The 14,444-nt window shown below is 47.7% G+C and overlaps 1 protein-coding gene across 2 annotated transcripts in view; it reads right to left on the bottom strand.

Moving 5' to 3' along the window:
* Window positions 1-739: 739 nt before the first annotated feature.
* B4GALT1 (beta-1,4-galactosyltransferase 1) overlaps window positions 740-14,444 on the bottom strand; it is a gene marked incomplete at its 5' end in the record, with an annotated part of 49,413 nt that continues 35,708 nt past the window's right edge. Inside the window, 4 exons of one of the 2 annotated variants that reach the window (XM_082656555.1) lie at window positions 740-3,672; window positions 3,909-4,013; window positions 6,632-6,754; window positions 9,194-9,381. In XM_082656555.1, coding sequence (XP_082512681.1) covers window positions 3,540-3,672; window positions 3,909-4,013; window positions 6,632-6,754; window positions 9,194-9,381 — 549 coding nt within the window. In that variant the 3' untranslated portion in view covers window positions 740-3,539. Of the gene's footprint in view, window positions 3,673-3,908; window positions 4,014-6,631; window positions 6,755-9,193; window positions 9,382-14,444 lie in introns of those variants that run through there. The other variant, XM_082656556.1, reaches the window with a different exon arrangement.

Below are 14,444 nucleotides of genomic sequence, written 5' to 3' on the forward strand. Positions count from 1 at the left end.
TGGTTTCCTCCGGCCCATTTCTTCCAGATGCCAATTCAATCGAAGCAGCATGTCAGAGGCTGCTGATGCCTGACCCCAGGGGCGCTGCAGAGGAGGAGCAGGTGGTGCCCAGGGTACTTACTGTCTCAAGTCCTTGGATCACAGCTAAGACCTTTGAGAGCGTCTGGTTAAATTTCCTGGGGCTGACAAGAAAGCTTATTTATCTAAGCTACCCTGTGAACACCTTGTGTAAGTGGCTCTGAGAACTATCTCAGAACCATGCTGGCGTTGGTGGAAAACAGCAGAATGTGGCCGGAGAACTGCTAGGGAAACTTCTACTCTGAAGTGGCACCAGCTGCTGCATAGTGAGTACCTGTGAGGTGTCAGTCATTGTGTTTCAGACACATCATCCCTTTTAAGCCTCAAAAAGTCTCTACGTGTTATTATTCCCATTTTACAGATATGAATATGAGGCTCAGATGGGGGAACGGCTGATCCCAGTGAGGTGCGTGCACCCTGTGTGATCCCAGTGAGGTGCGTGCACCCTGTGTGATCCCAGGCAGGGCTGTGGAGCGTGGCCAGGTGAGGCGCCACCTCCTCCCCCCACCCAATCCCCCAGCCTCCCACATGAGGCAGGCACAGGAGGCAGACCTCTGCTTTCCTCACATCCTCCCAGCAGGCAGCCCCAGTCACTGCCCTCCAGCTCTGGGAGAACCCAAACCCCTTACATCAGAAGAGAAACCACCTGCCGTTACAAAGATAGGGTCATTTATTCACGTTATATTACTGGCTTTTAAAGGCAAAAATACAGTTCTGTTTTGAACACCAAGGTCAGACATTCCTCCACTTACAATGGTAAATACATACATTTGCATACACGGGAAATCGAAATACACAGCACAACAGGTCTCTAGGACAGGGACGCTCCCCTCCCAGCCGTGTGGGGTGGACGCTCCCCTCCCAGCCGTGTGGGGTGCCCCACATCCAGCCCTCAGGTCAGCAGAGATCCTGCCCAGGCTGAGTCAGCACCAGCATTTCCTTTACCCTCTTATGCCACCTCTGCCCTCCGATCTTTCCCAAAGGCCACTTTACAGGGTCACCAGCAACAGAATGGACAGAAATAGAGAAAGTCACAGCACATGACAACTTCATGGTGACAACTTCCAGGTGAAGGAAATGGTCCCTGAACCCTCAGCCCTGAACTCCCCAGTGAGGAAACAGGACCTGCAGCATCTCATGAACCAAGCAAGGTCCAGGCCTAACCTTGGGACCCCATTAGCGCACCGGAAGATCAGCAAATGGGGAAGAGGTGCAGCAGGATTTCCCTTGGTCCTGAGAATGAACCACATACTTGACTATTACAATGGAAGATGAAAGAAAATGCAATAGGAAAACAAAAAAGAAAAAAAAGTCAGAATTTTGTTTTAAGAGTAAAGTAAGTAACAAAGAGGTTACCACCCAGGATATTTGTCTCCTCTCTTCTAAGGCACTTTGGAAAAGTCAGGATCTGGGGATAGAAAAAGAGGCCTTCATTCTTTGCACTTCCCAAAACTCCCTGACAGTACATTCCTGGCTTTATCAACATCACTGTTAAGGAGTGGGGAACTGACAGAAGGAACACTCTTTGCATAGCCCAGCTGCTTCTGCAGTGGAAAATAATTTGTAACCAATACAAAGGCTTCTGGAAAAAGAACCACATTAGCATCTGAGATGCTCAAAGTGATAAAGGCACAGGTTCAGACTGGGGCCAGGCATCAGCTCAGCCTCTACACTGAGGGCTGGTTTCCAGGCTGCCACCAGCTGTAAGGTCCACTCTGAGGTTAGAAAGCTGAATTTTAAGCCCTCAGCCCAGGCTGGACCCAGCAAGGGCACCCAGTGGCAGGAACTGCCTTGTGCATCTCAACCCAGGCCGGCTAAAACCTCTGGCAGCAGAGGTGGGCTTGGGGAAGATACCGCTGTGGGTCAGCCTCCCAGAAGTGGGAGCACCTGCTAAAAACCTGAGGGGGAATGGGAGGCTTTAGGCACCAGAGTGGTCGTGGGGGACTGTGGGTGGTTTCAGCCGAACTTCTTTCTAGATCTCTAATGAAAAGGCACATTCACGCTGGAGAATGAATGTTTGACCCTGAGCGCCACAGGCCAGTTTTAGGGAACAGGCAAGAGGCAAAGGAACAAAAAGGGGGAGGGAGGGAAGAGAGAGGCAGCAGAAGGGAGGAAGGAGAAAGAGGAAGGAGAACCGGTCTTGCAAGGTGGGCCAGGCAGCGTGGCCATCAGAGCCCAGGAGGCAGCACCCAGGGGCCAGAGGGAGGCTTCCTCCTCCTGCCTTGGCTAAGGGCCAGTGAACAACCTCATGGCTGTCATTTACAGCTCCACAGCCTAGGGCCCTAGCGGGAGGTCTTGGGGTCAGTCTGAGGAGGTGAGGGTTCCCTCAGCCCTGCCCACCGGGGGGAGGGGAAGGAGGTGGAGAGGTCAGCCAGGCAGGCCGAGGCTTCTGTCTCCCCCAGGAGTCCAGCTCAGTAGTGCTGATGTGGAGGCCTAGCTCTCATCAAGGGGCCCAAAGATGACTCTGCTCTTCAGAAAACCTGGCCTGCCAGCTACATCAGGGCCCATGTGTGGCCACTATAGCATACATCATTTTTTCCCTTAAAAAATGCTCAGTCCCCTCCCCACATTTAAAACACCACAATAAAAATACATGGGAAATTCAAGTTTATATAGCATGCTCAGAAAAATAAATTGCCACGGCTAAACACTATGCAATTCTGGATCAACACAAAATCAAGCTAGCTCGTAATTAGAACCTGATTTGTTCTTTCTTTAAAATATTACAAACTGCTATTTAAAAAAAGGATTTACATTCAGGAATCAGACAATCTGGAGAAAGGCCACTGAATGTGAGAACACCCAAGGCTTTTGCTCTGGTGGCTAAAGTCGCCTTGGAATTTACACGTTAGCAGGGTGAAAGGTCCAAGGCTCAAGTTTTAAAATTCTTTTGCTAAGGAAAGACACACACACACACAGTGATTGTAACAGTTGCATACCACGGAAAGAGGGTGGGGAGAAGGGGGTAAAATGAGAATGGTTGAAATCGTGTGTTTTTCTGTTATAATGTGACTCCGAAAAAACATCACAGCAATCCAATTTCAGCAGCACTCTCCAATTTTTCATAAAGTAATAATACCACAATTTAAAGCAAAATTCTTACCTATATCACGACAAATTAGCAGTTTTTCACAGGGAATGAGTCCCACAGTCACCAAATTTGGGGCTGTGTATAGCTCTGATTCTTTGGGGTGACACTGTGAACATGTTGAGAACCCCCCAAAGGCTGACAGTTGCTATGCTTACATACACCTCGTGGGGCTAAGAAGTCACATGCTGAGCCAAGTTGGGGGCAAAATATCCCACTCGTCCTGGTCGTCTGGAAAGGCGTCTGAATGATGAGCCGAGAGGGTCTATCACTCTGATTGGTAAGAATGAGAGGGACCAGCCCAGCAGGTTGGCAGAGACACACAGCAGAGGTCCCTGGCCATTTTCAGGTCTCTTATCATTGCACCAAAATGCTAGCTCGGTGTCCCGATGTCCACTGTGATTTTGGTATACAACGGGTATCTCTGCACGTCCAACACCAGGTAGGTGAGTGTGTTCAAACCGTCGGAGAGCATTGTCTCCTTTGTGTGTGCAATTCGGTCGAACCTACAAGGAACAAACGGGCAAAGGGTTGAAGCCAAAACAAAAATCTTAAAAAAAAAAAAAACTTTAAACATTTGTACTTTTTGGCCCCTCCTCCCCACTCCTACTCCAATCCTGTCCCGTGGATTGAACCCTCAAGGCATGAAGCCCATTCCAGAGCTTCATTCCTACAGCCTGCCCCACCTGAAAGGGGAAAGAAGGAAACACACACAGGGGAGAGAATAAAACACAGAACACACCTCTGAGGATTAGGTTCATTTTTCTTGTCTCTTGAGTGGCGGATCATCCGACACTTGCCGATCACAGCACTTGGGCGAGATACAGACATGCCTTTAAAAGCTAATCTGTAAGGCGTAAAGAGACAAGTCGTCATTACAGAGCTTCCATAAGGCTCGGGTCCCACAGTCCCAGCTGCAAGACTCTTGTCCTGTCCACCATCCTGTCAGCTGTTCTCACCCAGCCCACGGCCCAGCCCAGTGTACAGGCATTGCTTAAAACTCACATGCCTTTCCCATAACATTTTACCACTGGTTCTAGATCGTGTTGGTGACCACCCTGTGCCAAGCACTGGGGGTGTCTGCCCTCACGGACTTTATAATGTGGGTGTGCTTAGAACACAGGGCCATCGGTGCCAGTACGGAGGGGACGAGGGAAGGGTGGCGATGCGCGCAACAGAGGGAGAAGCAACCGACTCTACCTGAACAAGACTAGGCACAGCCAAATCTTGAAGATGAGTGGGTGCTTTTGCCAGAGCATTTCGGGCAGTCAGGACAGCACAGGCAAAGGCAGGGAGGCGAGAGCAAGCACAGTGCCCTCAGGGAGTACCACAAGCTTCTGGGGACTGGTGAACAGGGTCTGGGGTAGGAAGTGGCCGGAGATGAAGCCGGAAGGAAGGGCAAAGACGACATCATGGAGGCCTCCTTAGAGCTTTTAGCATCCCCAAGAACAGTGCCAGTGTCGGACAGGGATATAACAGTCATCCCTCGGTATCCGCGGGGGACTGGTTCCAGGAAAACACCCCCCCTTCACAGTGGATGCTCAAGTCCCTTATATAAAATGGTGTAGCATTTGCATATAACCTATGCACATCCTCACCCTCCCATATACTTTTCTTTAAGCCTTATGTATTTATTTAATTTTTATTGGGGTATAGCTCCCATATACTTTAAATCACCTCTAGATTACTTATAATACCTAACACAGGGACTTATCTGGTGGCGCAGTGGTTAAGAATCTGCCTGGCAATGCAGGGGACACGGGTTTGAGCCCTGGTCCGGGAAGATCCCACGTGCCGCGGAGCGGCTGGGCCCGTGAGCCATGGCCACTGAGCCTGCGCGTCCGGAGCCTGTGCTCCGCAACGGGAGAGGCCACAACAGTGAGAGGCCCGCATACCGAAAAAAAAGAAAAAAAATTGTGAATCACTATGGTACACCTGAAACATATACACTGTACATCAACTATACCTCAACTTAAAAAATAAAAAAAATTGAAAAAGGAAGAGAAGAAAGCTCCCCCACAGACCACTCATCTTCTAGTCCCTCCACCCTCGGAAGTCCGTCCTCGGGGCTCGCTCCTGCCAGCCTTTCTGATCACTCAGGTCTGTGCATCACAGCAGCCCTGTACACCATCATACGGGCCCAGCTGCCAGGTGTGGTGCTGTGAAAGCAGCTTTGTTTCTGTCTGGACTCCCTGCTCAGGGCTTCAGTGTCCTCCTCCTCACTGGGCCTTCCTGGCCCAGTGCTCTGCGTACTGATAACAAATCTGGACACTCCAAAACGTTTTCTTCAAGGCCTGTATTAAAGACTTGGGTTGATGTCAAGTTCCCACACGAAGCTAACCTTAAATGACTTTGGGTGCTGCTCTGACAGACACCTTCCGTTAATTATCCAATTAACGTACTCCAATTCAGAAAGGCACTAGGGTGTATTCTGATATCAAACTCAGTGACAAGTTCAGACTGGCTCCCAGAGGGAGAAGGTGCTTTCTGCCTGCAGCTAGCAGGGTTGAAAATTCCATTGCCAGGAAGAAGTGAGCAGAATGTGGTTTCAAATGCCACGGACAAATGGTTTTTTACCATCTGTGATGACAACTCACATGATAAAGGTTTACCAGCTTACAAAGAGGCCCAGGGTGTGGACGGCCATATAGCATGAGTCAAAGTAAATTCACCCCTTCACATGGTTCTTATTGTACATTTTCCAAAAGGGTAATGCAAAAATCACAGAAGCTACTTTTCCTAAAGACACTTTTTCAATTTATTTTGGCTGCGTTGGGTTTTCATTGCTGGGCGTGAGCTTTCTCTAATTGCGGAGAGCGGGGGCTACTCTTCGTTGCGGTGCGCAGGCTTCTCATTACGGTGGCTTCTCTTGTTGTGGAGCACAGGCTCTAGGCACGCGGGCTTCAGTAGTTGTGGCTCGCAGGCTCTAGAGCGCAGGCTCAATAGTTGCGGCGCACGGGCTTAGTTGCTCCGCGGCATGTGGGATCTTCCCGAACCAAGGCTCGAACCCGTGTTCCCTGCATTGGCAGGCGGATTTTTTTTTTTTTTTTTTTTTGCGGTACGCGGGCCTCTCACTGTTGTGGCCTCTCCCGTCGAGGAGCACAGGCTCCAGACGCGCAGGCTCAGCGGCCATGGCTCACGGGCCCAGCCGCTCTGCGGCATGTGGGATCCTTCTGGACTGGGGCACAAACCCGCGTCCCCTGCATCGGCAGGCGGACTCTCAACCACTGCGCCACCAGGGAAGCCCAGCAGGCAGATTCTTAACCACTGCGCCACCAGGGAAGTCCCACCTAAAGACACTCTTTATCACCTATAGCACCTAGAGCAGGGCACACCTAAGAATTTGGGCTGGGCGGGAGCTGCATTCCTCCTGAGGGTCAATCCTTGCAGAATAACCAAGCACTGGTAGAGAGACCAGAAGTGAAGGGAGACACGGAAGAAAGAGATCTAATTCGTGACCATTACCTGTTAAAAATGTCATCATCTTCACCTCCCCAGCCCCAGTAGTTATTAGGAAATCCATTGATGGTGAGAAACTGTTGTTTACTTAGAGCAGAGACACCTCCAAAATACTGCACATAAGGTAGGCTGGGGGAAAAAAACAAAAACCAAAACACACACACACACACACACACACACACACGACCAGTGGTTAGTAAGTTTTGACTTTTTGAAATAAAGCTTGTTCAAAATAGAAACACTTCTAAAGTTATTTTTATTCTCTGGAACTTTTAAATTAGGGATTTATGCGGGTTCTCCTTGTTTGTTTTGTTTTCAGATCAGACTCAAGATTATCTTAGAGAAGACACAGATACCAGAAAGTAGAATCTTGCTCTTTCTAAGAACATTGTGTTGCCCCTGTGGTTATCTAGAAAATCAGTCTGTGACAAGAACATAAGCCCAGTTCTGTTGCACCACTCAGGAACCTGCTTCCCATGTGTCTTGCTTGCTCCTGCACAGGAAATCCTTGTCCAGAAGGTCCTAGAAACTGCAACTGCTTTAGAGTCTCCTGTGCCCACCCTGCCAACCCCCCCTTTCCACCCCCAGCCCATCTACAGTCTAGCTTTCATTCTTCCAGAGATATACTGGCTTCAACACTGACCCCAACAGTCAAGACAGCATTTCTGAAAATTTGCTAAAATAAAATTTTCTTGGAAAATTCTACCATATCCTGACTTAGCAAAATGTATAATGGTGAATCTATTTTGACACATTTTCAAGGAGTAGGGCATCTGGGCTCTCATCCTTCCAAACCTTTTTGTATTTCAATGTTTTAGTGGTTATGAATTGTGGACTCCTGAGGGACGCAGAGGAAGAACTGACAAGAAATGTTAAGAACCTGGACATGCCTAGAGGCCAAGTAAAGGCCTTCCTGTGGGTCTTTTAAAGCTTGCTGTTTTGTGACAACCCTGTGTGCAGCTCCAAACCACACTTGGGCTCTTACTGTAATCCAAAGAGACCAAAACCCATCACACTAATGAAGGAAAACTCTAACTCAGACTTTGAGGGGGAAGTCAGCCAAACCATATAGAACATATGAAAAAAAGATGCAATTATTATTTTCAAATATATTCCGGAATTCTGACTGTAAGCATACACAAGCAAAGATCCCTGGGAGCCTGCTTTAACAAATCAAAAATAATCTACTTGTAAATAGGTGTCATCATTTAAGTGCCAAGTCATCCCCCTTTGGCATACCGCACATTACAGTCTGCACTTGTAATGTGAGGGTTTGAACCAGAGGTAGCCAGGCCATTAAGGCTTCTTCATAATCAGTGTTCTTATAGAAATGGACTCTTAGCCACTGCAAGGGGGAAGTATATGCTATTTTGACAAGGTTTGGTTTTCTTGTCTCTGCTGCTTTCTCTTATCTACCTGCCCCGTCTCCCAAGCCTAACTAGTTCTGGGTAAAACAAACACGATGCTGTGGTAAAGAATTAGGTAAGCACCACCACGCTTCAAGGGAGGAACTCAGAAGAGCTGGTGTATCTCAAAGGGAAGAAGATACACAAACAGGGAGGGAGAGAGGGAAGATAGGAGGGTACAGAGTGCCGTTTGTAGTCAAATTTCCCCCCTTTAAGACAGTAAGTTTATGGTCTGAATGCCTTTAATTTGGAGGAAGGACTTCAGAGCATACCTACATTCATCTCACAGCTCTCATGCTCCCAGCAAGGGAGGACAGAAAGGAACGATGAGAATAAATGAGTCTGAAAGAAGTTGTTGTATCTAAACCAAGGCATTGCTGGGTGGCAGAGGCCCGCCACACTGCGGTAGTCAGCCAAGGCCAGGGATGCCTAGCACACGGGTACCCGCAGCGCAGCTTCCCAGAGCTCCCGTGTTGACTCAGAACAGGGAGGGAGAGCTCAGGGTTCTCAACTGACAGGTGACTTAAAACAATTTTGTGTTGATACAAACGTGGCTAAATTATGGAACAAAACGCAAATTTCTTTTTTAAGATTAAAAAAAAAAAATGGACTACCAGGCTATTTTCCACCTGTGACAATGTGCTTTAGATAACACTGCTGCTCCTGGGGACAGGCTTCAGCCAGCTTCCTCACAAGAGGCATTTTGGTGGAGAAGTTTGAGCCCCAGTGTTTGAGCAGAAGCCTGTGCTTTGCAGGGACACCAAACCATGTTCCTTCTTAAAGTGCCAAGGAACATCTACTGAAGTATCCAAGCCCAAGAATTTACTGGGGGAAGATGATTCCAATTTGTTTCCCAAACTGTGTGGGGAAGGGGAGAGAAGAAAGTGAGGTAATACAGCTGCTGTTTGGAGCCTAAAGACGAACACCATCCCAAATATAAAAACTCTTCTTGCCTGGATGTGCAGAGGTATGGGCGTTTCTGGACTCCATTTTCCTCCTTAAATAATAACTGACTATGGGCTTAAAAAGCACCCAGTTCTCAGAGGAGGCATTCTCCTCCAGAGCCTAAGAGGCACTCCTCCTGGGCTGGAGGAATTGCGTTCCCTAGTTGTCACATAAGAGACAAATGTGTTTTCTGCAGATTCCGGTGAACATCTCTTACCTAAATCCAAACTTATCCATTGCTACAGAAATGTGCCGTGGCTGTGAAAAACACCTGTAGGTGTTATGGTCGTTCATTGGAATGAGGTCCACGTCACTAAACACAAAGCAGTTGTAGCCATAGTCCTTCAAGGCCTCTTTAAAGCCAACGTTGAGGAGCTTCGCACGGTTGAACATGGATTCTCCAGCCTGGTGCAGAAACAAAAAAAGTGGTATCAGATGCTATAAGGCCTTTGAGCAGAACGCTCATGGGGACTGGTGACTTGTCCACTCCATGTGGTCATTAGACCAATCTTGGGCCTCATTTTCTGCCCTCACTTTACAACTCAATACCAAATGGCATTCCCTGAATCAGCAATCCCACTTCTAGGAGTTATCCTGTAGGACTTGCAAGTGTGCAAATGACAGGTGAACGTGTTCACTCTGTTCATCACACGTTCACCAACACAAAAGATTGCAAGCAATGACGTAAGCATGACCAGGAAACTGCTTAAATAAACCATGGTACAGCCATACAATGGAATAGAGCTGTTTACAAAAAATAAGGAGGCTCTAAAAGGAAATGATCATCAAGATGGTATTGTTAGGTGAAAGGCATTTAAAGATACATGTCATTTATTCATATAGTATATAGAAGCTAATTGTGGGTCACTCAGGTAACTGGTGACCATGGGTCTTTTTCACTTCTACCTGCTTTGTGTGGTTGACTATGGTTTGATCACCACATTGTGTGCCTTCCAGGTGTTTGTCACTAAACTAGGTACCAGAGAAATACGGCAAACCCAAATCAATCTCTGCCCTCGCAGTGCTCAAAGTGTAGAGTGGGGAGCAGTGTGATCCTCGGCACGATAGACACAGTGTGTACGAGCGAGGAGGACACCTGCTTCAGGGTGCCAACCATCGGGTCCCCCAGAATCAAGTGTGTTGGTGCAAAGGTACTTCACATTTTATTTAATTCTCTTGTTTATTTCCAGTCTCCCCCTACTAGAACATAAGGTCAATGAAGGCTGGAATTTTTTACTTTTTATTCACCCACTGCCTAGAATACTGCCTGGCATAGAATAATATCTCAGTAAATAACCACTGGATGGATGGATGGATGGATGGATGGACGGATGGATGAGTAGACCAAAGATGGACTTCAACATACAATGGCAGATGGCAATCCTTTTGGGAGACTCCGACCTAAGGGGTCCCTCAGGGTCACCACCATGGGTCTCTGTGCTCTTACCAATTACCAATTCCCATGACCCCAGGTTAGTAAGGATAGTAACAGCATCGACACAGCCACCCTTACACTTAGTTCACAAGCCCTTCCATACCCATGCTCTCATTCTGGCCAGAATTCTCCCAATGTTGCCATGAAGAAACTAAGGCCACATAAATGACACAGCTGGTGCTGGAGCCCAACACCCTGGAATCCTCACTGAGTGCTCGTTCCCAATATCTCTTGGGATCAACAAGATCAGGGCCCTCTACTTTGAGGAAAAAATGTGCCCCAGAAGGGCCTGCAGTAGCTATACAGTCTCAAAGGTAGAATGCTGAATATCCTCTCTCCAGGACTCCACCAGGCTGCCTGTGTGAGTATGGAGAGCACAGACAGTGCCACAGCCCCCTGTCTCAGGAGGGTGACTCAGGGAAACAAACCACTTGAGAAAGACAAGTACCAGAAAGTCAGAAAAAGCAGCCCAGAAGAGTAAATGAAACATCTTACACAAGAGCTCCTTTCTTCAGTCTGTGACAAAGCTTTCTCACCATGCGTGGTAAAGGGAGAAGGCTGTGCCCTGTGGCACTCAGGGTGTTCTCTGGCTGCCTCACCAGTTAAGAATCATTTAGAATTCTGCCTTCAGCTAATTCTGTGTAAGTCATGAGGTCAAAAAAAAAAAAAAAAAAAAAACAGCCGAAGTTTAGGAAGTGCATATGAAGAATATGAAGTTGTTGGAATTATTACAATAACACATTGCTAATATTCTCTGGGGGATATGATACACCAGGCACAGGTAAGTACTTTTCAAGCATGGTGCATCACTTAATCATCTCAACAGTCTTGTAACAACCTTCATCCCAAATCAGATTAACTTCATTCCTCCCACACCCTTCTACCTCCCAGCGATGGGAGAGAGGCCTGTACCATCTTCCTCCTGCTGCCCCATAAAGACTCTAAAAGAGATAGCGTTCTCTAACATTGTGAGATAAAATTCAGCCCCATTGAACATTCTTCCAACAAGTGAAAAGGCAATATTCCAACAAAGCCTTTTCCCAGCTGTGTAGCAGGGCCCCAAGGGTGGCTGCCCAACGCTCCCTTCTCTTGGTCCACTCCCCAATAACAGGAGCAGGGTGTTGGTGGCCATGTCTGAACCACAGGACCTGGCCTACTGGCCACGACTGTTTGATCTAAGCAGATGCCTGAATGAGACTACGCTAAGCATTCTCCTCTCTCGGGAACTAGAAATATGGAACTATGAGTGGGCACCTCTGGTGCCAAACCCCAAGACCAGTGGAAGCCTGGAAGAGAAACCTAAGGAGCAGACCTGTTCTACCCCTTTCCACGTGTGTGGCGTAACAACTCCTTCAGCTCAATAAGGTGCTGCAGTGTCTGGCCCACACTTACAACTAGTGAGGCAGTTTTCCAAAATACTCAAAACTATACATCATTCCTCCCATCCTCCCTCTTAGCCTAGCCTCACCTGTGGGATCCTGGGAGCTGGAAACGGCAGGGTACACTTTTGCAGGTGTACCTACCAGGGCCCCTAGGAACACCAGAGCAGCAGAACGGTAGATTAGGAAAGTGTGTGTGTGTGTGTGTGTGTGTGTGTGTGTGTGTGTGTGTGTGTGTGTGTGTGTGTGTGTGTGTGTGTGTGTGTGTTTCTCTTCCTCCCCTGGGATTATAGAAAAGTCAGTTCTAGGCTTCTTTGGATGAAATGGTACAACACCTTGGGTAACTTTCTGGATAAGAAAGGCCCTGGGCAGTCTGCCAATCACCACGATTAACAGGAGGTTCTCGTTCCTCTCCAGGGAATAGGAAGACACCCAGCTCTCATTCCTGCCCCTCTTCATCGGGCACATTCATCCAGTGCAGCCACTACTTTATGCACTCAGGGAAACACTGGTCAAGCACCTACTGTCTGGCAAAGCCAAATACACAATTGTGACAGACACATGCACTCTTATCCCAGGAATGCCAGCTTCTTCACTTATTAGCTATACGACTTTGGGACTAGGCCTCCATTTCCTCATTTGGGCACAGGGATGAAAACAGATGAGTTGTGTTCAAAGGGACAATGCATGAAAAGGCTTTAGCACACTGCCTGGCAATGAACGAATGGCAGCTACTCTCATTATCACAGGAGTAGGTTTTCCCATCCACCTTGAACAGTCAGACCTTTTCAGATCCAACCTGGAGACTCCTCCTTCTCTCATGTTTGTATGTGTCCCTCCTAATCAGCTTTAAGATTCCTCCCAAATCCTGCTTCTCTGATGGGGGAATGGGTTTTTAAAAAGGATTAAGGCTCAAGTGAGTTAGCCTGTGGCTCATATGATCAGGACCTCTATAGCAGCAGAAAAAAGTCAGAGAGACCTTGAGAGATGTGTGATAAGCTTGGGAAGTCATACTCAGCATAGAGAAGTTGGTGCACTGGGAGCAGGTGTCCCTCTGAAAGGCCGAGCTTTTTAAGTGCAGGCTTCATCTTACACTGATAGACAAGAGTTAGTTATACTTATCCATTCCTTCTAGGAATGGCCCCGCTTAACAGAGGGAGAGAACAGGGAGAAAAAAGAAAGGCAAAAAAACAATATGACATTCCCACAGCTGGACAGGGCAACTATCTCACTGACCAAAGCGCGCAGAAAAGCCTGTAAACTGTTTATGACGGGGCACACAATCCTGACAGTGGGTGTATCAGTCAAGCGAAGCCAACAACGATCAATCCAGAGAGGACAGAAGCCTGGGCCTGGTCAGGCGTGCTGGCCTGGGGTAGAGGGAGGAGGCGTGAGGTGGGAAGCCTGGCAGGGTCTACACCCTTAGACTCTTCACGCAGCAAACCCAGTGCCCTTCTGGCACATCTGGGCGGCAGGGACAAACGTCTTAAAAAACATCAGATGGGGCTTCCCTATTGGCACAGTGGTTAAGAATCTGCCTGCCAATGCAGGGGACAGGGGTTCGAGCCCTGGTCCGGGAAGATCCACATGCCACGGAGCAACAAAGCCCGTGCGCCACAACCACTGAGCCTGTGCTCTGGAGCCCCTGAGCCACAACTACTGAAGCCCACGCGCCTAGAGCCCGCGCTCCGCAACAAGGGAAGCCACCACAATGAGAAGCCCACGCACCGCAACGAAGAGTAGCCCCCCCCCCTCGCCGCAACTAGAGAAAGCCCGTGCGCAGCAACGAAGACCCAACAAAGCCAAAAATAAATAAATAAATAAATTTTTAAAAAGCATCAGATGGCTCTCCAGGGCATTAAAACCTTTTTCTAGAGCCCTCATTTATACTAAACATAAGGGAAGGCAAGTAGTATGTCCACTGAAAACAGAATCCTCATACACTGCTAGTGGGAATATAAAATGGTGCCGCCATCTTGGAAAACAGTCTGGAGTTCCTCAGATGGATAAACAAAGAGTCACCATATGATCCAGCAATTCTACTCCCAGGTATATACCCAAGAGAAATGAAAACACATCCACCAAAAAATTTTAAACACCATGCTAAGTGAAAGAAACCAGTCACAAAGGATCACATATAAGATTCCATTTATATGAAATGTCCACAACGGGCAAATCCATAGAGACAGAATGTAGATTAGTGGCCACTAGGGCTGGAAGGAATGGAGGAATTGGTAGCTAAGAAGTACAGGGTGTTTTTTGGTTTTTTTTTTTGGCTTAATGAAAATGTTCTAAAACTGATTGTGGTGACAGATGCACAATTCTGAGTATACTAAAAAGCCACTGAGTTATATACTTTAAATAGGTAAATTGTATGGTATATCTCAATTAAGTGATTATCAAAAAAGAAAGAAAAGCCAGCTCCAGAGACAGGAGAGGACCAGAGGGTCCTGTTTCTCCCTCTTTCTCATATATCATTCTTGTCATTTATTGGGTGTCTAGTCCATGCTTAGCAGTAGGGAGACAGAAAAAGAAAAGACACAAGCCTTGCTTTCGAGGAGTTCCAAGTTAAACAGGCAATTGTTATGGGGCGATGAGCTCTTTAGGGTGGACAGTTACCCGAGAGGGAAAAGAAGGAGCTCTGAAGCCCGGCA

The sequence above is a fragment of the Grampus griseus genome (genome assembly GCF_964374135.1).
Source record: "Grampus griseus genome assembly, chromosome: 6".
NCBI lineage: Eukaryota > Metazoa > Chordata > Mammalia > Artiodactyla > Delphinidae > Grampus > Grampus griseus.